The sequence below is a fragment of the Mycteria americana genome, chromosome 12 (assembly GCF_035582795.1).
Source record: "Mycteria americana isolate JAX WOST 10 ecotype Jacksonville Zoo and Gardens chromosome 12, USCA_MyAme_1.0, whole genome shotgun sequence".
Classification (NCBI taxonomy): domain Eukaryota; kingdom Metazoa; phylum Chordata; class Aves; order Ciconiiformes; family Ciconiidae; genus Mycteria; species Mycteria americana.
Window position 1 is genome coordinate 4,460,385 of NC_134376.1, and position 22,176 is coordinate 4,482,560.

General features: G+C 41.0%; 1 protein-coding gene across 3 annotated transcripts; it reads right to left on the bottom strand.

Moving 5' to 3' along the window:
* Nucleotides 1-1,757: 1,757 nt before the first annotated feature.
* On the bottom strand, nt 1,758-17,708 carry ARPC1A (actin related protein 2/3 complex subunit 1A). 3 transcript variants are annotated; one of them, XM_075515239.1, is made up of 10 exons: nt 17,551-17,708; nt 14,157-14,261; nt 13,461-13,565; nt 10,950-11,172; nt 9,136-9,243; nt 5,465-5,677; nt 4,226-4,301; nt 3,832-4,025; nt 3,021-3,111; nt 1,758-2,137 (listed from the first exon to the last, which is right to left on the bottom strand). In XM_075515239.1, exons 2-10 carry the CDS (start codon nt 14,218-14,220, stop codon nt 2,099-2,101), a joined length of 1,113 nt encoding a protein of 370 aa, XP_075371354.1. In that variant the 5' UTR covers nt 14,221-14,261; nt 17,551-17,708; the 3' UTR covers nt 1,758-2,098. The 3 variants fall into 3 exon arrangements, with proteins under 3 accessions (XP_075371354.1, XP_075371353.1, XP_075371355.1); XM_075515238.1 differs by having other exon boundaries at nt 14,157-14,238; nt 17,551-17,707; XM_075515240.1 differs by lacking the exon at nt 17,551-17,708 and adding an exon at nt 15,193-15,211 and having other exon boundaries at nt 14,157-14,238.
* Nucleotides 17,709-22,176: the final 4,468 nt, after the last annotated feature.

Consider the following 22,176-nt stretch of genomic DNA (forward strand, 5'->3'; position numbering starts at 1 on the left):
TATTGCCCTTGCTCAGTCTTTTTCTATTTTAAATATCTCCAATCTGTTTTTAATCTCAGGCTTCTAGCATACATATTTCTCTCAAGACAGTAACCTACAGCAGTTTCATCAAACCTCAGTTTGTCAGCTTTCTGGAGCAAACGGGCTCACTTTACCTTCTCCAGCTTTTTCACGCAGAAAAAGAACAAGACATAAAAATTTAGAGATCCATTTTCTCCACTCTCTCATTAGATTATTTTTTTCATCCTTTTGTGTTATCTGGACCACGTATTTTTAGAATCCATTTTTTTTAATACTTTTGGGACACTTTCAATAACTGACTTCAGAAACAAAATCATTCCTCTGTGAGATACAAGCATCTAATAGTACGTACAGAGATGGACAAAGCCAAACCCCTGCTCCTCGGTTCATCTGCCAAGGCTGGCAGGGTCACTTTGATCCAGAAGACACAACTCCATTAGCATTGTATCTGCTGATAAGCCCGACCCCACCACAAGTCATCGTACACATCAGGTGACTAGACCGCAAGATCAGTAGAGGTTAAACAGTCATTATTTTATGCCTAGGAGGGAGAGGAAATTGCAAAGCCATGCGTGACTGCCAGGGGAGGAAGGTGGGAAACACAAGAAAGCCAGAAGGAACTGGAAAAACCGTCAATTCTCTGCAACCAACATTGCACCTGAAATGATCCAGCTCTGTGATGGACACAGTTCACTTGCAGCAGAACAACAGCCATTGTCAGCTTTGTGAGCTTATCTTCCACCCTCCCTTTTCAATCGCTCAGAGCTGAGAAACGAGCAGTGTATGAAGCAACTCTGGTTCCAGAGGAAGTGGTAAATTTAGTCTCTGGGGTTTTTTTAAGCCACTTCTGCATTTTCAACAGAAATGACAAAGTCTTAAACCTTGTAAAGCGACGTTGTGAGCCAGATAATCCCCTCCAGAGCACAGCCTATCTCAAGCCTCAAGGCAGCAATACAGTTAAGAGTAACTAGACCACGTGAATAAAATAAGTTACGTACAAATGCTTCCGTGAGCTACCGAGTCTCAGAACTGAACTTCAAAAGATACAGTCACCTGGAGACAAAGGATCTGCACAGAAGCCAGACCACGCTGATACCTCTGACAAGTGCGCTTCATTTCTCCACCAGTCATTATAAACACACAATTTTATAGGCTGAGCACTTGGTTCTAACACGACATGCAGGCCTGTGTAGCTTCATGGACTTAAAAAGTGATTTGCTTTTAATTTGTCCTCCTAAGATCTGGCTCAGCAGATTTTTGCCTCACTTTCCACATGCAGCCTTCCACCCCATATCCTAGGCACTGCACTGTGAGAGGTATTCATACAAATCCTAAAAGGGAACTACAAATAATTCTGGTCATTCGCCTTTGGAAAACTATGACCCACTAAATGGACAATAAAAAAGGCATTCAGGTTAATTTGCTGTTATTACTGGATTAAATGCTAGGCAGACAGAATGAAGAGTAGTAGGACAAAATCGTTCATCCTCCAAAATCATCACCTCAAGGGAACAATTTCCCTGAAAGAAGCCCAGCTGAATCTTCACATCCAGATCATCAGAACTCCAGGTCTTCATCTGGCAACTTTAAGAAACTTTCAGTTAAAATTAACTTTTCCTGTTTTAAGGCCATAAAATATCAGTGCAGGGTTTTCCTTCTCTCTCTCTCTCTCAGAGTTAATTCCCTTAATATCCCTTTTTTAATCACTGCTAATGAGCATCAAAACAAAAAATCAGTTTTTCTTTTTTTTTATTATTATTATTTCTAGCAGACAATTTACATAAAATTCCCCTTTTAAGTTAGTGATTCATAACTTCCTGCAATAAACTACTTAAGGAGCAGCTTTGGTAAAGAATGGAATGAAACAACCAACCAAAAACAAATAAAAAAGAACAATCACAGCTGATTTTGAAACCAACACAATTCACCAAATTTAGATTCAAAAGAAAATCTGCCAAGCTGTATTTTCTCAGTGTTTCCAAATATTCCACCTTCCTCCTCCCTTTTCGGTTTTGTGCAGATGAGGGAGCTGCATTCTGTCAAGCAGTTTGTCCTGCTAGATCACGGAAATCCATTTTTACATGATTCGTAGACCTTGAATAGAGGACTCTAAGGTCTTGAAAGAGAGAAAAATCTTAATCACAAGCTGCTACAGTATCCTGTGTTAAATAATTCAGTGTAAATGCTAAGAAAAACGAGTAAAAACCCTGAATACTTGAGATTAGACTCATATTCAAGAGCCAGAGACCACTACAGTCATTCATTTCAAACTCATGCATATATAGACCAATGATTCCACCCCCTTCCCCTGAAACTGCATTAAAGCAGCTTATATATCGCCTCAATTTCTTATTTGGCTCCTGTCCCCACCAGAGCTTTCCGGCACTATAGAATACAGACAACCTATTCTTTTCTAAAAGGCAGCGCACAGCTCTCAGCAGCCTGGGGAGGCCAGCAGAGACCTCTGTTGGCCGGTCCTCAGCAAAGCAAGCACTTGCGTTATTAAATCCTTTTAGGGTTTTCAGTACAGTGCTTACTGTATTTTCTAACTGTTTGAGGTAACTTTTTACTACTTTGATAAGTTAATTATGAGAGGGCAGGACCATGTTCTGCAGAAAGACAGTGAGCAGATTCCAAAGGGATGGGAGCAAGAAGGGGCAGCAGGCCTTGTTGTGCCAATGATCTTTCCAGGCTGATTGTGGCTGAGGTAGAGGTTGGAGAAAGAAAGAATTAGTGGGATTCCTACAGGGACATTAAGTGATTCCATCAAAAAACTAAGTCTGGATTAGCACCATCTGGTAATCAAAGTATATTGGCATTTATGCTGAGTCTTGGATCTGTCTTCCTTATGGAGTTCACTAATGGTCTTGAATAGTCCAGTCTGGATTTCCTACTGCTAATAAAACCCATGTTAGGGCTGAGCCCCAGAAGTTGATGCTATAGATCAAAAAAACCCACCATCGCACTCAGTTCACATAAACATGGTAGTAAAAGCATACCTTGAAATCCCAGATGGTCATTGCTCCATCAATGCCGGTGGTGCAGAATTTACGACAATCTCGTTTGTCTATCTCATAAATAGACACTTGGCTGAAAACAGAGAGTGATAGCTGTAACACAGACACCCATTCCAGAGAGCCAAAAAGCTGGGAAATTTGGGCTGAATTCAACTCCTACTCTCTCAAAGGGAGACATGAGTATAGTAGAGCTTATGCTAGATTTTTGGTATAATGCTTCAGAAAAATAAGCAAAGAAAAAGGATGCTGAAAGCTCTTTTATCGCTTGGTGACTGTAGCCTAAACATTTTCCTTGAATAAGGACAAATTGCTTCAGAAATGTCAGCATCCTCTGGGCTCTCATACTTTTTTAAATGCAAGGATATTTTACTCGATTAACCTGAATCAATCCTTTTGATGAATAAATACCCATGGAAATAACATCCGAAATAGGAAGCTGGTATGTGAATTCCTGTTTCAGTTGAATTTTGCTGACTAGATTTTGCACAGTGCTACCAACCTCTTGTAAACTATCTATGTATTTGATAAGATAAACTGTGTTCAAGTTACAGAACACATTAAACATAAGCAAACAGCAGTAGCATGCATGCCATGTTAATGATTAACTTCACCAGCTTCCATATAAGTCCCAGAAATAGACTGCTGTTAGTAAAAGACTAAAATGAAAACAGGATACCAGCTAAACCCATCTGGTATGGCAAATTTGAGCTCTCATAGGTTTGCAGTACGTCCTGGGAAACCAAAGTGATGTGGAGAGCATTCCTTCCCCTGGCATAGGCAGCAAGACACTCACGTTATACTGTTTTGGTGCAGTGTCTCCAGGGTAGTGTTACGATCTTCTGTAGTGGCTCTTTTATCCATGTTTCGGAAGCGTTCCATAGCGGAAATATTGCGCTGGATGCTCTGTTTTGGAATGTCTAGTTTGGAAACGAAGGTCAGCAAGCCACGGTCATCACAGTTAAAGAGCATTGGGCAGCAGTCATGGCCCTGCAACAAAGCATCATGAAAGCATGTCAGGAAACATAACCAACATAATCACCATTTCGTTTTTCTGCTCCTGCTAATTGCAGAAATGCAAAGACTGACACCATGGAAGAGCTTGCTTATTACTAACTTCGTAATGTATGGTGTTTCTGCCTCTCCAAAACACTACAACACTCTACAAGAAGAAAATAATAGACACTTACAGCTGCCACCACACTGTTCTCAGAGACAAACGACACACTCAGGAGTGGGAGGAACTCTGTTTTCAGCTGCGAAACCCTGAACACAAGAACATTTGTTAGAGGACTTCATTGAAACCTCTCATCTTTGGCTCCAACAAAAAAATAAGAGACCATTCCCACACGAGGATTATTGGAAAAGAAGTCAGTGTAGCTCAGTTGTCCTGAGGTGACACCAAAAAGTTGTAACTTGTAATAAAAAGTTTTAACCTAACGAAAGTGTCCTGGAAGATCTAAAACAAACATGAAGTATTTCAGGTGAAAGGCTGAAGTTATCTAGTACTGTGTGTCAACAGTGGCAAGAGTTTAAAAAGAATACTCCCCAAAAAGGTTCAAATTGATGAAGCTGTTAATTTCATTTGCATATAAAAAACACTTGACATTTTAGTGCTTGACACCATCTTTTCAGGAGGAAAAAGCCTGTAGGTTAAATTAAGTCAACTTTTGTGATTTTATAACAAATGAGAAAAGAATTCTAGAACACTTTATACTTAACGATATCCCCAGCCAGGTACCTATACAGCTGTAGCCATCAGAACCATAAATCAAAATGAAGCACAGCAATGCCTGGATGATCCACCAGAGATCTCTGCTATCAAAACGTATGGGGAATCTCTTCCTTCTTGGTTAGAAAGCCATGGACACTGAACAGTTATTCAGATCAAGATGAGGAGCAGAAGGAGGAATTGTTAATAAAATATTTTGTTGGATTGGAAGGTGTAAGCTGAAACCTTGCAGCAGCAGTGTCTTAAGGACAGTGGTTGGAATCAACATTTCATTAAATGAACAACTTATTTTTTCTAGATCCTGGTTGGGGATAGGGTCTTAGTAGTTATGGAGTGAGCATGTTTCTGGATTCTCTTGAATCCATTTACAAGGAAATATTGTTTCCCCAGTCACTAGAGTGGAACTTTTTTGGTTTTTTTTTTCCCCAAACACTGTCATCGTGTGTTGTCCCCCCCCCCCCAAGTAAACTGACTATACCCTCATTGAAGAATTCTTATAAGAAATTTAAATTATATAATCTAAAATTTTAAGAATCTACCTTATTTATATAGGCCTCAAAGAGACTTCTGGAATCTACAGTAAAATTGTCAAAAGTGGAAGCAGCAGTCACAGCTCTCATTGTTACAAGCACAGCGTTCCACATGCTGCTTCCTTCTACGTCAAACAGCTAATAACTAACAGAAAGAGCATACTTACATCATATTTTTTGAGGCATCAGCAACTGACACGGTACTATCATGACTGACCCAGGCTAGGCGGTTACCGCTGGCAGAAAAACTGACACTATGCACCCATCCGCCACTTCCAGCACCCCCAAATTCTGACATCAGCTGCCCAAAAGGCATTTTGGAGCCCCATGGTGTACTGGCTGGTTTTTCATCCACTTCCTTAATGTAAGCAGAAAACACCCTGCAAATAAAAGATTTCAGCATGAACAAAGACAGAAAAAAAACCCTGGGAGCTTCATATACATTTCACATTGGAAGCAAATAGATGCATTCTAATTCTACCAAAATAAAATACTAGGGTATCTTTAAACAACAAGCCGCTAGTGGCTGGGAAGCTTCAGTACCCAGGGAGAAAGCAATAGTACAAAGGGTGTAATGCATACAGATTTCTCATAAATGCTGTTCTTGTATCTCTCTCCTTTTTTCTAGAAGATGACACAAAAACATACGTTGTCATTGCATTTTCCACTGTGCTAAGATTTCCCTTTCATCCTTTTGCGGTGCTAATAACTCTCAGAGTCAATTCTTCGGTTAGAGAAAAACCACGAATTGCACTGGATAATTAGAAGCTAATACAAACACCTACAAAATTACCGACTTTTTAAGAACATTCACTTTTTAGCAGGATTTCAAAGAAAGAAAACTGATGTTCAAATGCCAGCAAAGGGGCTCTGAGCCACCTTATTCTGGCTCATTACTGAAAGAATGCCTTGAAAACCTGAAACACCACAATGTTTTTATAGTTTTTTTTCCCAGCACTACAATTTTCAAGATATGTTTAAATAGAAAGCCTCCCCCTTTCATCAAATTCCTTCTGCATGATTCAGACATGCCACAATATGGTGTTCTTGACTGTTACCATGGAAGTTACTGGGACGTCACAAACATAGGATTAGAGTCCATTGAACAAGAGGAGCAAGCGAGCTACGCCATACTACTACCAGAGAAACATTTCAGTATAAATGAAAAACCGTGATCAAATATTCATGGTTGCAGTCAAACGCAAAAAGGAATTATTTTATAGTGAGTTTAAGGAAATGTTGCTCTCCCCTCCCTGTTTTTTAAATCTTTTACATGTGTGGGGTATGCACTTCAAAAGGTACCTATATTCAGCTTACTCAAATGAAGCTGATCATTTGGAACAAGAAGGGTTTAACTGCAGCTATATTAGGCACAGCTTTTCAGAGAATTAAGTATGAATTTATATTCGGCTCTATCAGTTTAAATATAATCTAATGATAATCCTTCAACAAACTTAATTTTATAGAGACTTCTAAAAGGATGGTTCTCTTAATGTATGGAAATAGGACAAGATGTTTAAAGCAACAGCCTTTGACACAAGAAAAATCATTCCTAAGTAATGAAAGACCTTGAAGATAACTGTTAGTTAAAAAAAAAAAAGTCTTTTCCCTTACTAAAGTCTCTCTCTCTCTTTTAAAACCAAAATAATCTCAGCTTGAAGGCCCCAGCCTTCAAAGAGCATTGAGAAATGACCTTCATTCCGACAGCAACATTGTTCCAGCAAGAATATAAAATTCACACCTATGCGGTGCTGTTCGCTCTATATATATTTCTAAAGGCAAATGTAAGAGGAGCTCATCTAGGCCAGCCACCAAAAAAACTCTGCTGAATACCTATCAACTTGGAGCCTCTTCTGCCCTCCATTCTTTTTCCAAAATGTCTCCCACTTAGCTGCTTATTAGTTGGCAGTGGCTCTGGCAGATCCATTTCATAATTTTCTTCAGAACCACCTATCAGAACAGATGCATACTTCAGGCCCAGATATGTTTATTATCTTTAATATGTAACTGAACATTCCCTAGAACTGGAATTCTAGAGATCTGTATTCCTCATTTACCAAAGAGAATATTCTTCCATGGTTTTGGGGAAGAAATAGAAACATAAACCCAGTACCAATCTCCACTACTTTTCCTTTCTTTAATGTTCCTATATGGAGATTTCTATAATAAAAGGAGCAAAATTATTAAATTATTCATCCTAAAGTAAAATGTTAAGCAAGAGCAGAAAGTTTCCCAAATGTTTTAAACCAAGGTCTGTTTTTTTTCAAAATATACACAATTTTTCAGATAAATAAGATGCAGGACACAATGAGTTTTCTGATGGGAAACAAAAGACTAAGCAAGTCTTCTAGAGAACTTTCCTAGGAAATTAGCTGAACCACATCTTGACTTTCTTCCAAAAAAAACCCAACCCCCCAAAAACCCAAAACCTATACTGAACAGAAAATAATTCAAGTCTAACTTCTGAACCAGAACAGGAAAGAGGAGGTAATCAGGGATGCAATGTACATAACAAGCACCGAACAAAGCCTGTAGATGAAGTCCAAAGTAACAGACAGAGATAGATAGACAGAGAGAGAGAGATAGACAGAGAGAGAGATATATATTGAGAGAGAGAGAGATATTGAGAGAGAGATATATATTGAGAGAGAGAGAAAGAGAGAGAGAGAGAGAGAGAGATCAGCTGACCTAATGTCAGAGTCCCGAGATGCTTTATGAACACACAGGAAAAAAATTCCACATGGGAAAAGCAGCTGCTTCTGGAAGATGAATGAGTACATTTTACATCACTTTTTTTTGTGAAAGAAAGTGAACATGTATAGTTTATCTAATTAAAACTGGAGATAAGGCAGGGAAGGGAGACAACTCTCCTCTTCTTCCCAGCTTCCATTTAACATCTCTCCTTACATAAAAAGGTATCAAAGGATCGAATGTAGATGCATGGGTTTCATTCTGAAATAAGGAATGTAATAGTCGGTCCCACCTCCCCCTCCCACTCCTTCTTAGTCATTTTTAGTACACACTTTGAAGCTTAAAAATTGCCCTATTACATAAAGAATTTAAGAAAATAAGCTTTCTTTATTATTCAAGGTACAAGTGCTTAAGTAAAATATGAATTAAAGTCAACCACTCTGCAGTGACCCCAATCACTCAGCACAGAGCAACTTGCAGGACCTATCCCTCATGGCGTAATTTCACAATCAGTTTGAAAGACTGTGTCATCCATCTCACAGGCCAATCTGTTTTTACCAGCCTTTTTTTTTTTTTAACGCTCTTCAAAAATGTGTTTTGTTGCGTTGAGTTTCAGGTGGATCAATTCCTTGACCCTGCTCACCACAGGGCTGCAAGGACATTAAGGCTAGCACAAAGGGGAGAGAACAAGTGACTCAGGGAAGAAAAAGAGGAGATATCGCCTTTGGAAGTGCCAAGTTACCCTGAATTTTGGAACTGCACCATTAGGATACTGCGTTTTAAACTCTAATTAGCAGTGTTGGTGTTCTACAAGATAGATAGCACTTGCTAGTCCAATTTCAGCCTAACAACTAGATCTCAGCACTCAGTACACACGTAGTAGTACTACCTCTGTGTACTGCTAGTAAAGAAACCCACCAGTTCATTAAATTCAGGCACGTCCCTCAACAGATAAATGTTGGTAGTCCAAAGCCTGCATGCAGTAGCACCAAAGCCAAAGTCTCTTAAGCTAGATATTTTATTTTGGTTACAACAGCATGCAATGAGCTGTCTTCTATTCCGATAGCAAATGCACGATCAAAACGCTCATGCTACGAACTTGAACCAGTAATCCAAACTGATTTACAGATGCTTTATTTTCTCTCACCTGCACTTGAAGTCACAGGATCCAGCAGCCAGCAAAACATTGTTGGGGTGCCAGTCCAGGCTAAGGACAGTGGAACGAATGGGCTTTTTAATGTGTTTGCTCACCCACCTAAATGAAGAGAGAGATAAAATTTACATGAAAATATTTTACCGGACTCCCCCAAACCCATGAAATACTCCTCAAAAAGATCACCCCTTGCCAATGACTGACCACATCAGTTTTGCAATAAAACTCACATCCTGCCCAAATCTTTCATATTGCCTTGTACAGTCTGTGAACTTCATACGGTTATCTTAATTAAAATTTTAAAGATTATAAACAAATTCATGTTAAATATATTATCTCTTCACCAGAATCCTATTCCCCTAACTCATTTTTATAATGCATTGGACTGAACACTCCTTAATGTGAATTTTGCACAGTAATTGCCTGGTCCCTTACATCCTACGAACAAGAGCTCAGCTCTGACAGTGATATTGAGCTAAGAAGCACTATTTTCTTAGATCACTAAGTACGCTTCCTCTCCAGCTCCTTCCAATGACTTTTACAGTCATCTCTCTTACCTGTCAACTTCTCTACTGTTTAATAATACAGTAACTCTAAACCGCAACAAGTAAATGGGTGAACTGCCAATGATATGACTAGTGTATACATCTCAATTATTTGAAGTACAGTGAAAAGTGGTCCTGATGTTGAATGCATCAATATTAGCCTAAATACGTCTCAGAAGATTTGGTCTGTGTGAACTATTTACAAAATAGTAATGAAATCTGTTATTCACTTGATGGCCTTCGGGATGATGGTGCTTTTTCTTTGAATTTACTTCCAACAGGCACAAGCAGTTTTAAGGATCACATTAAATTATTTGTCTTCAACATATGGGGTTTTGATTCTTCTGCAGACAAGTGAGGCAGAGAAAATGTTAAGAACTGAGTATGTTGGAAAGCATAAAAGTCCAAAACAGTCTTTAAAATGTATTTTGCAGATGGCATCATTGTTTACCATCTCCACCTGGAAGACTGCACACAGAGCGGCAGGCACAGACACCTGTGTTTTTATGCATGTTTATGTAACCCAAAGTAATAGATACTCAACATACTGATTTCACCCACAGAAGGTATGGTAAACGTAGCTCCAACACGTACAGCTACAAATGTAGATCCATTAAAGATCAGAAGCACTAAGTTCAGATGCCAAAGAGAAAAAAATGTTAATGGTGGAAATATTTGTGATAGTGCTGTCTGAAATCTAGAACTGTGACAAGAATATATGACAGAATACAGAACAGGTAGATGACAAGCTTGAACATCTTCTAATAGACCACCCTGAAGATAAGCGACAGACGTGAATTCTTTAATGACAAGAAATGGCCCAAAATACCCTATATGGAGGAAAGACTCCAGTCGAGGTTTCTTCATTCATTCTGGAAGGAGGTGTAGGGGGGAAGCATTTCTCTTTTTTCAATCATACAGTTGTGGTAAAGAAATTTTTACTCTGAAATTCTTGCACTTTTAGAAAAGCAACATATGTTTATGGCAGTCAGCCAGAACACATCCACACCAACATGTACAACCTGAAAACAGGCTAAGTCCAAGACCTTTAGGTGCTACACCACAGTAAAGAAGTAAAGGAAGGAACCTTTTCCCTAAGATGTAAAAAGTCCATGAAAGAACTTGAGGCCTATCCCTCTACAGTTCTTGAAGATTTTAGGAATTGGGAAAATAGTAACCTAGTTACCACCATTAAACTCCAAGCTTTAGCTTTCCTGGGCAGACCTTAGGGGTATAAATGGAAATTAAACTCAAACAGCTCACCAGTCATTTTCAGATTCAAAGTAGCACACAGATATAAGCCGAGCTCCACTTCCCACAGCAAATTTATTCTCCAAGGGAGACCATTTCACAAAGGTGGCTGCACGATTAATTCTCAGGATCACAAGGGTTGGTTTCCACACGCCGTCTTTCTGACTCCAGACATAGGCATTACGGTCTGCACCGCAAGTTACAATGCGATCACTTTTGGGAGCCCAGTCAATACCTGCAATTCAGAGTTCACATTAATAAACTTTTCCCTTTACTGTTTGCTTTACAGTAAGCCAAAACAGAGACAATCTCCCAGCTGTCTACTACAGAGACAGTTATTATTGTTATGTATTAGTAGTATTCCCCTTCTTCACTTATTCTCCAGGCATCATTTTAAACTGTTGGGGATATCAGTTTCTCCCACTAGCTTTCATCAAAATCGCAGATCCCGAATTTCCAGATTCCACAGGGAATTTGCCTGCTAAGGAAGCCTGCTCTGACGGCTGGCCAACAGGCGGAGCTCTGCAGACTGGCTAAGGCCTGTCCGCTGGCACCCTTCAAACCACTGACTTCTGCAGGAGACCTGTTTCAACAGCTGAAACCCAGCAATTCTAAAACTACGCACAAATCTCTAACATAGTTGTCTGCTTCCTGCCAGACCACAGTCATGATCTAAAAGTTTAGATAGCAGGGCTTTTTGGTTAGAAGTTATCAATCTTTACGTACTGATACAATCCTTACATTTTTTCCATGCCTATTTAAGCTGTGCCGTGAGAAAGAAACATTTACCAAGCAAAAATAACAAATTCAAAGAATAAAATGAACATTTTGATAAGCCTGCCATTGCTTCTTTCCCCTCCTGTGCAATGAAGGACGTTCTCAACTGGAAAGTCTTACAGCAACATTATTTTTCATCTTTTCTCCAGCATCCTTCTTTGAGATGCAGAGCGCAACCCTTAACTCTCCCACCACAAAATTATATTTCAATGGTTTTTCATAACTGTGTTCTGTATTCAAAACATGCCTTGAGCACACAAACTGAAAAAAGGATAAAAGTTATGGAAAGAATTTCTACTAATTTTACCATATTATTCATACATGGTCTACTTCAGAATAGGCTTATGCTTGAAAAGTTCAATTTTCAAGAGGTTGGTAGCCTGAAACCATAGTTACGTGAGTCAATCTAGCACTGCCTTTGAAAGGAGGACCATCCTGCCTCTCTTTACATCTCTTTCCCACCACCTCCCTTGCCCCAGCACCAGTGTTCTTCTGACCCACAGCAAGTTCAGCTTTTTAGTTTAGCAAAAAACAAAGCCAGCAAAAAGAGTGAGTAATGCTCTTCCTGTAAGTGAACAGGAGCAGCTCACCACAAATCTCTGAATCAAGACACAGAAGGCAAGACAAGGGACCTTGTCCCTGGTGATCAGAAGCTGGAGTGGCAGCAGTTGAATCACTCCTGTTAGAGGCAACAAGCGGTTTGATCAGTCTGTCTCCTGTGTCTAACCACAGTTCAAGTCTACTCTTTACGACAACCACAGCATTTAGTATTCCAAAGGTATAAGCTATGCAGGAAAGTGGAGAGCGCTCTTTTCCCAAGTCATGAATATTTGGCTTCTAACACTAACAGGTACAAGTAAAATGCAGAGAAATGTCTTTGGGGAACAGCATGTCATTTGTAAATTCAGCCCAAGTGACTCTTCACAAAAGAGCACGTACAGTTGTGCTCTTTGACAGCAAGAATCAGATAAATTGAATAAAGTCCCTGCAAAACGCTGTTGGGCAGATACTTCTGCCCATCAGTGAGCTGAGAACAGAATAAAGGATATTGCTGTTTTGAACGAGTGCTTGTATTAATTACTTTCATTTCCTTAGAGAATAAAGCCCTTATAAAAATATCACCATGAAAAAAATAGTAATATAAGAGACTACCACAGGACAATCACATTTTAAAAATAACACTTTGTGACTCATCATGGCAGCTCTTCTTACATTTTCATTGTGGAGCTACAGATACTCTGGGCCCGCAGTAAAATGCACTCACTGACAGTCTGTCATAAATCCAGGACTGACCACTTCAAGTGTTTATACAGTCCCTAAAAAAGGATATTTATTGCTGTCGGAAACCACAAACCAACGCAACAGTTGTATACTTGATGAAATTTTAATACTAGCGCTTGAAAGGGAGCGGCATGTATCACCAGGAGAGTTTGACACACAACCAGATTACTTCAGAAGACTGGAAGTTTATTCTCATTATGTCATTATGGATGAAAAATAAGCAATAGATAAGAAAGAAAAGCTCAGTTACACTACCAAAATGTCTGGAAATGAAATAGGGCTTTTCCTGCTAACATTCATTGCATGCAGTCCAGAAAAATGCTGCAAAGCTCTCCGTAAGTGGGAATGCCAACCTATAAAAAGATCTATTTATTCAACACTTGCAGATTTCCTGTTCAGATTCTCAACTGGGGAAAACAGGGGGCGGACAAACTTAATGTCTGGCACAGCACAATATTCTCTTACCTGTAATGTGTCCATTGTGTTCCTTTAGCTCATGAGCCTTTACCCACTGGTTTCCGCTCTTCTTGTAGATGTGGACTTCATGATTGTTAGGGCTAATGGCAATCTCTTGAAGAAGAAATAAAACAATCCAATAGTACAGAAGGCTTTTTAATAACAAATGTTTTACTTGGAAAGACTTTCCAATCTAAACCCTGTATTCTCAATTTTCGGAGCATTACATGGGTTTTGTAAACAATGGGCCAACATCCCTGGATAATCTCAAGTAATTATGGTCATAACACGGTCATGAGTATACTGCACAGAAAGACAATACATTTTGAACATGACAACCCACATTCTAGTAGAAAACTAGGCTATTAAAAGAAAGGGCTGGTTTGTGGTATGGAAATAGAGGGTCAAAGAGGGTAAGGGCCAGGTCGTTCTCACAAGGTGCAGACCAAGAGGCAAAGGTTTCTGGAACACTAATAAGACTAGTTTTGCTCCTATGCCAGAGTTCCAGTAATAGGTTTAGAAAAGTTCAGGTTTAGAAGACGCTTGCTTTTTGTATCATAAGTGGAATATTTAACATGCAGCACTATGTATTTGACCATACCTTCCCTAAATGTGATCCAGAACATTACAAGGTCACAAACTGACAGTAAAGAGAAAACAGCAATTGAAAAAAAAATTAAAAATTAAAACTAACATATTACTTACGAGTACGGTCTCTGTTCCATGCATGGCAGGTGATTGGCTCTAGTAAAAACTGATGTAGAGACATTCCGAGTTAAAGATATTCCTATGTTGTAAAAATTGAAAAAGCTGAAAGGTGTAAAATTGAAAACAAAACACTTCAAAATTAGATAATTATTAAAACAAGATCAGCCTTCAACATTTACCAAGGTTGTTTCAGTCCAGTATTACAATTTACTTACAGAAGATGACAACTTACTCAGTAAATACGTTAAGGCCGCTTAAGAGTTGCCTTTGCCATACGCTCTGATATCTTCAGTAGGCTGATGAATTTTAAGTGTCCTGCTTACTGTACCTGATTGCAATTGACCCAAAAGCCATATACGCTTGCTTCTTAGTGTATCCTCACAGATGAGAGAGCAGGTTCTTAGGAAATCTAACAAACCTAATAATTTTACTATGGAAGTAGAATACTTGAAAAAAAATAGAATCTAGGGACACAGCTCAGTGAATTGATTCAAAATCCTGACATGTATCAAGGCTCACATGCAGCACTACAATAAACTCTTTTTCTTCTTCTTTTTCAGGAGCTTAAATTGGTTTGTCCAGAACATTGATATATAACTGTAATCTGCTGATGTATTATTTGATAAAGCCATTTATATGTATCCTAGGGAAAAATTATTAGGATTAGTAATTAACTAATTACTAATTTCATCAAATTAATTCTAGCACTAAACTGTTCTATAGTTAGGCTTTTGCCCCCATGAGATTCAAACACTAAAAGAACAAGTTGAATCATTCTAGTTTGTAAGTATTTTAATTTGTTTAAAAAAACCCTAGATAGCTAGCTTTTTCTTTAACTTATGACTGCTACAAGAGACGGTGCTGAACATCTGCAATTGGAGGCACACCAACCCACAAATACGAAGTTGTTTAAAATATCATATTGTATTCTATGTCCTGTATTAACCCAGGGCAGCATAAATGGATGGAAGATAACATGGTAAAAACTCAAGGTCACCTGTAATAATTAAAATGTGCATAGTCCAATACATACAGCTTGGATTTGTCAATTCCTTCCATATATTCCACTAATTTTCATAGCAATTTATCCTTGGCTGATGGATCAAAGTCTTTTTGCCCCTACATATACATCTAAAAAGAAGTATCTCTGTGATGTCATTCCAAGACATCCACACCCATTATAGCCTGAAATTACAACATACCCAAGTATGGCCATGTTAGCAGAGGGTGGAGACTTCAAGACAAGGTAGGAATTTGGAAGCAAACAGGAAATGAATGGCAGCCCAGCAGAAACTCAGGGGTGAATGAAAGATGAGTACGTTCTTACGGAGCTTAGCAATTACTATCACACCACTAGTTTAAGAAATATGCTGAAAGTGCTGAATCTTGGAGCAGAGATGATACCGTACTTCACCAATGCAAATAACTGGAGAGCCTTTTTCTTTTCTTTTCTCCTTTTTCCTTTTTTTAAGAAATCAAACACTGCTACTTTAAAGAAATAGGACTTACAGCGACATTTCAAATGTACTTCACATATAACTTTTAACTATATGAGCTTTAAGTCCAGTTCTTAATTTTAACCAGCATGATTTTCATGGTTCTTCTAATAATCTTATTCTACCGATCAAATGAAGCTATTAAATATATGCAGTCCTAAGCAAAATAATTAATTACTTTTTTATTAATGTGAAAACATTGACATAATCCAAGTTACCTTTGACCTCGGACAGCCATGATTTGAGATTCCATGTGTTAATATAAGCAAAACACGACTGCAAATTGCTTTTTCCACGATCTTGCTTTCGTACATGCCAACATTCAGTAGCAGTACATTTCCATATACAGGAAAAGTTGAAGAGCTGTTCTACCAACAAGGAATGCTCAGCCTTTTCTACTCTTTCCGAAATAAAATGTAAAAATATCCAATCTCCCCTCCCCAAGGAACGGAGCTATTTTGAAACACTTTCTAATACAACCCTGGTATTTTCCCCACAGATTGGCACTACATATAAACGATACGGTCCCATCCTAACTTCTGGTTCAGAGGTTTTTACTAACCTACACGCTGTTCCCAAATAACACCTAGATAAGCAATATGATCCACTCCTTCCCATTGACTAAGTTTCTTGAGCACCGTAACTTGTAGCAAGCGACGATTTTCCATTTTGCTTTGGTAACAAACTCATAAAAAACAACAGTGATGATAATCTCAAAAAGCACTCCTATTTCTGTCATCTGATAGTTGCAGTGCTATTTTCTTCTGGAAGATAAATCTTAATGACGTCTTCCATTATATTTATTCCTTACTAATACACAGACAAAAATCAAACTCCCATTTCACTAGAGAAAATGCAACTGGCTCTATGATTCTTGATATAATTCATATGTAGTAAACCCTTCACTGCCTTCCTGTCAGCCAACCTCAGAATCCCATGCAGGGAAGATACTGTTATGATAACTTTGTTAGCCAAGTCCTCAAGGCAGCTCTCCCAACCTTTTCTTCAAATGCAAAGTAAACGTCCTTGAGTTTCAACAAAATTTTTAAAAAAGGGAGAAAAAAAAAGAAATCTTGCACCTTTATACAGAAGGAGGTCTTTCAGTACATAGACTGAAAAGCTCAAGGTTGGGAAGTACAGGACTCAGCTGTTGTCATCTCTCAATGGGGTGTCATCTCTCAATATGTAGTGTAAGGCCATCCCTGGACAAGCAACTAGCAAGGATGCAGACTCAGAAGTGGAGATAGCATGTGTGCGTGTGAGAGAGAGAAAGGGATCTTTTTAATCCTTGCCTATTTTCAGAGCACCTACATCACTCTCAAACATCTGGAAGAGAAATGCCTATAATTAAGGACTCCCTCCTACTACTGTCATTCCCTTCCAAGTCACTCAGCGCAGCTTTCCCAACAGGGTGACTCCTCACAGGCAAGCCTACTGACACAGGACACCATTAGCATTATAAAGCCGACCGGTTTGGGATGGATTGCGGGCTGCGGCCCTACCCCACGCTGATAACACAGGTGCACAGAGCTGCTGCGGAGGCCACGGTGGGGCAGGGACAGGAGGCAAGGCAGGGGCTGCCCCGCCGAGGCCCGCCCGGCTGCTCCCTCCCCCGCCTCATCCATCCCCCTGTGCGGCCCCATCCCTTCAGGGCGAAGGGGCTGAGGGCTCCCCATCGCCTCACCCTCAGAAAGATGTCTCCAGCCCCCATCGTGCAGCGACAGGGCCGGGCACGGCCCCCCACCCCCGGGCAGGCCGGGGCTGAGGTGACTCCCCCCCGCCATCCCCTCAGCACCGGCGGGCCTGCAGGCTCCCCCCACCCCCCATCCCTCTCGGGGCGGGGGCAGGCCGGCCCAGCGGCGCCGCGAACAGACGCCCCCGGCGCGGGGACTCACCTGAGGCGGCGGGAGCGGAGCGGGACTCGCGGACTCTGGTCAGTCAACGCGACTCCGCTCCGGGCGGCGGGAGAGGGAGCGGCCGGCGGCGGAGGCCGAGGGGGGGGGGCCGGCACTGACAAGGGAGCCAGGAAACGCGCTCTGCGCCTGCGCGCCGCCCGCCGGCCGCCCCCCCGGGCTGCGCCTGCGCCGCCGCCGCGCTGCAGGGGCGGGGGAAGCCGGGGCGCGCCGGGGAGCCGCTCTGCGCCTGCGCGGCGGGAGGGCGGGGGGGCCGCGCGCCGTGCCCGCGCCTCACACAAAGGCGGCGGGCGGGCGGGGGCGGAGGCAGCGTGCGGGGGCGCGCTGTGGGGAGTGCGCATGCGCAGTGGGGTGTTCGTCCCCCTCACAGAGGGGTGGGAGAGGATAAATGTGCCGGGCTAGGAGGGGAAGGTTCTAAGTTCTCCCAGGGAAGGGAGTTCTTGTCACCTCTGGTGCTTTGGAGCCTTGTGAGGTGAAAGAGGCTATGGCTGCCTCTGTTAGAAGGGGCATGAGCTAAGTGCAGCTCTTCTGGGTTTGGGGAGACCCAAAGTGCTGCTGGAGGGGCTGGTTTGTGTGAGGCCTCCTGAGGTGGAGGTTGGCATGGTTGTGGGTGACAGTGCCAGAGGACAGCCACAGGCTTGGGAAGGAGGTTGTGAGGAGTTGAAGGGAGATCATTTAGGCTTCTTTGGTGTAGGCTGACTTAGAGTTGGAGAGCTATCATGCAAGGAGTCTTTGTGACCTTCCTCCCTTTTGGAGGCTGAATGACGGAAGGAAGGCACTCTCCACTGCAGGGGATAACAATCCTATCCTAACTCATTCAGGTGCTGTAGGACCTTCCCTCCTAGGTGGCTGGAATATAGAAAGAAGTGCATTTGCAGTACTTTGCTGCACTCTTAATCCCTTTGAGGAGTTGCTGTTTGGAGTCTCATGGGTTGGCTCCTGTAAAACTTCAAACTCCGTTGCCTGTGAAGTTGTGTGAGCTCAAGTGCAAAAAAAAAAAAAAGGCAATTCTGGGGCAAATTAGTGACTCCCAGGTATACTGAGGAGCAATAGAGTAGTTTCATTTCTAGTCTGAGAGAAAATAAACAATTTATAAGCATCTAGAAGGAAACAAGGAGGTGAATCGTAGCCAGTATGGCTTTGCTGTGAATGAATTGAGCCAATCTAATTTCCTTTTCTGGCAGCATAACAGGGCTTGCAGATAAAGGAGAAGCAGTATATGTCATATATCTTGATTTTTAGTAGAGCTTCTTACACTGGCTTGCAGCATATTCTAATAATAAACTGGGAAACCAGTCTAGATGATACCGCTCTAAGGGAGTTGCAAAACTGGTTGAGGAAAAATGTACTTAATATCAGTGCTTGTACAAGGAATTACCCTGGGTCCATTACTCATCCATGATGAAATAAAGAATGTAATTACTGCATCTGAAGATGAGATCAAGTTTGAAGGCAGAATAAACGCAGTCATGGAACTAGGATTCAAAATGGGAGCTCTATGGAAAAAATAGGATGTGGTTCAGTAGCAGGTGCACTGCTGTAGACTTCAATGTAATCAACTTCAGAATTAAAAGATTAAGAAGAATTGGGCAGCTGGCTGTGCTGCAGGAAAGGATGGAGGGGCTGCCGTGGGTCATAAGCTGAATAGGAGTCCATAACATCTTGCTGTTGCAGAAGAGGCAAACACCATGCAGGTCCATATAGGTAAGAAAATGCTAGTAAGACAGACACAGGAATCCTGCTCTGCTGAGCTGTGCTAGAAGAGTATGTCCTGTTGTGGGCTCCACACAAGAGAAATACGGGTATTTGGAGAAAAAGGTAGCAGTAATGATCCAAGTCTTTGAACACATGACTTTTGCTGAGCCTGTTGAGAGGACAGAAAACTGAGGAAAGATGTGGTAAGTCTTCAAACAGATAAAAGGCTGCTGCTGTGAGGAAAGGAACAATTTGTTCTCTAATGCCCATTGGGGTAGGGTGAGAAGTCGTAAGCCGAGATAACAGCAAGGCAGATCTAGGTTACAGTGAAAAAAAAATTCTCAGTGAGTCCTTTGAAGTAGTCAAGCCCTGTGTTGGACTGACTTGGCAGGATGTAGGACGGCTCTTAGAGGTTTTTAAGAATGGATCAGACAAATATTTGTCAGAATGGTGAAAGTGCGATATAAGATCTTGCATTTGGGAAGGAGGCTAGAGTTGATGGTCTCCTAAACCAGTGTTACTATGGTTCTGTAACTGTGAGATATGTAATCATTGCAGCCCTTATTGGCTTAATGATAAAACTAGATCAGCTGCACAGATTAAAGATATGCAACTAGGCTGAGTAAAATTGCGTAACAGGAATGAAATTATGTTTGAGTATGGTTTTATGTTTACAAATCATTTTCACCAAATGGGGTGAAAGTATCTAAATGAGGAACTCTGCAGAGCTTTTAAGCATTAAAAGCTAAGGCCCTGTCTCCAGCAAAGCTTTCCGGAGAATTTTCCACTTTTGTTCCTGCTGTATTGCTGATACAATTATGCTGTGCTAATCCAGCAAGGATGCCAATGTTTTTGAGATGAAGGCCTCAGAAGCAAGGCCTGAACTGATCTTAGTAAAAGTAGTTTAGATGCAGTCAGACCTTAAGATATGTATTAAAAAAAACTGAGCTGGGACATCCTTTGAGGTTGTTTTTATGTTTTAAACAGCAAATGTATTCATATGGGTAGTAGCTAGTCAAAAAGAGGTCTTTTGGAAGCAAACCTATATACAAACAGGTAATTGCAGATGAAAATACTTGCCTTGAGAGGCATTCTAGATGTGTGTTGTTCACCCCAGTATTTGAAAATGTAGCAATTTCCAGCACAGTGTCATATCGTGCCTGATGTTTAAAAGGAAGGTGCAACAAATGTAATTTTTTCCCCTAGTTGTATTCCTTTCTTCTCTAGAACTGCCTATCACAGTAATTTGTCAATCAGGTTTCATCAGTAATATTCTTGAATTATCAAGAACGTTGCCTTAAGATCAGATAAAGTCACTGATGATCTAAATAACTGCAAATCTGGGATTTTTAAGCAGGGGAAGTCCATGTATTCAAATGTCCTCCTTTTTTGCTCCTTAATACTGTGCCTGCCTTGCTGACTCCTGTTTTAACTTTGTGTAATGTGTGCAATGGTCATAATATAGAATGAGGAAGAAGGAAGACTGCTCCCACTGCATGCAGCTTGACCAAACTTTTACTGTGCAGTCTTTTTGCATACTGCCTTTCTAGGTAATACAGACTGCTTTTCCCCTGCTGCCAGAGAAGATCTGTGGTGATGCAGGTAGGAGCCTGCGTGCTCAGGCTCTAAATGACCACCTTGAGAGCAAAGTGTAAAGTGTGTGACATCTGGCAGCATCTGTGCTCTGTTAGCCTGCTTTTCAAAGGTTGTATACCTAAATACGTTTGTTCCAGTTGTCCAAGCAGGGCTTGGTGAACAGCAGCAGGGTGTTTGGAGGACAGCAGTGTTTTACTCTAGCTCCTACAGCAAATGATCACTAGAAAATAAACAGCAGCAGTGTTTATCACCATTTTTTTAGATTATGGCAGGAAAATCGTATGTTGGCATCGCTAACATTGGCTAGTTCAAGGCATTCACTAGGGATCAAGCCCTCCTAGTTCTGGAGTAATTCTCTCACAGCCAACAAAGTCTCATGTCCTGCAGACTGTACCCCACTGTGCTGCCACAGGAGCTGTTTCTGCCTCCCAGCTTGTCTGAATTTGCTCTGTCTGTGCTACTCTACCCTCCTGTTGCAGCACCCTGCTATGTCTAGCATCTTAGGTTTGAGCAGCAACACCAAACGCTATGTTCTGCTGTCTTCCTGTGAACAAATTCAATTTTTTTCCCATACAGTAAAATTTATTAAGACTACAAATGAAGGCTATTGATGAGAGGAATTATTAGCAAGAGACGGCGCAAAATATGCCTCCTATCCTTGACTTGAAAAATCCCCAACCTGTGTTAGCACAGTTCCTTTTCAAGTAGTGTTTGATGTCTTCTATCATTCCAGGTATACTTGAGAAGCATTATTTACAGATTTTGGGGTCTGACACACAGATATTTCTTTTATCTGCAGATTGCTGCACACTTTTTCTCTCTCCTAATCTATTCCCCATGTAGGCCACTTCTTGATATCTCAGACCTGTTGTTTTAATCAACTATAACTATAGCAATTTTCAATGGGCAGCTCTTGGCACAATACACAGTACTCTGGAAGAAAAGAGGAGATTGAAGCAGTGTTGCAGTAGCATATTATTTACCTTTCAAAACTTTGCTAAGAAAGAAGGTAGAAATGCTATAATATGTAGGCACATTTGATAAGCAATGATGTGCAACCCCTTGTTTTTACCCCAGGGAAGCAGGAGAGGGAGTAGGAAGTGGATAGTTTTGGTCCCTGTCTTCCCTGCTAGACTGCTGGAGTGTACAGAAATATCCTGGAGTACCATGCCAGGATGAGGTGGGCTTTTTCTGAAGATGGGTCCTTGCTGTGCAGTTTTGGTGCCCTTGAGAAAAGATTCAGCCCTTAATGTGCATCCCTTTCAGAAGCAGAAAGATGCTGCTCTTTTCCCCTTTCTGTTTTACCATTAGTGAAAA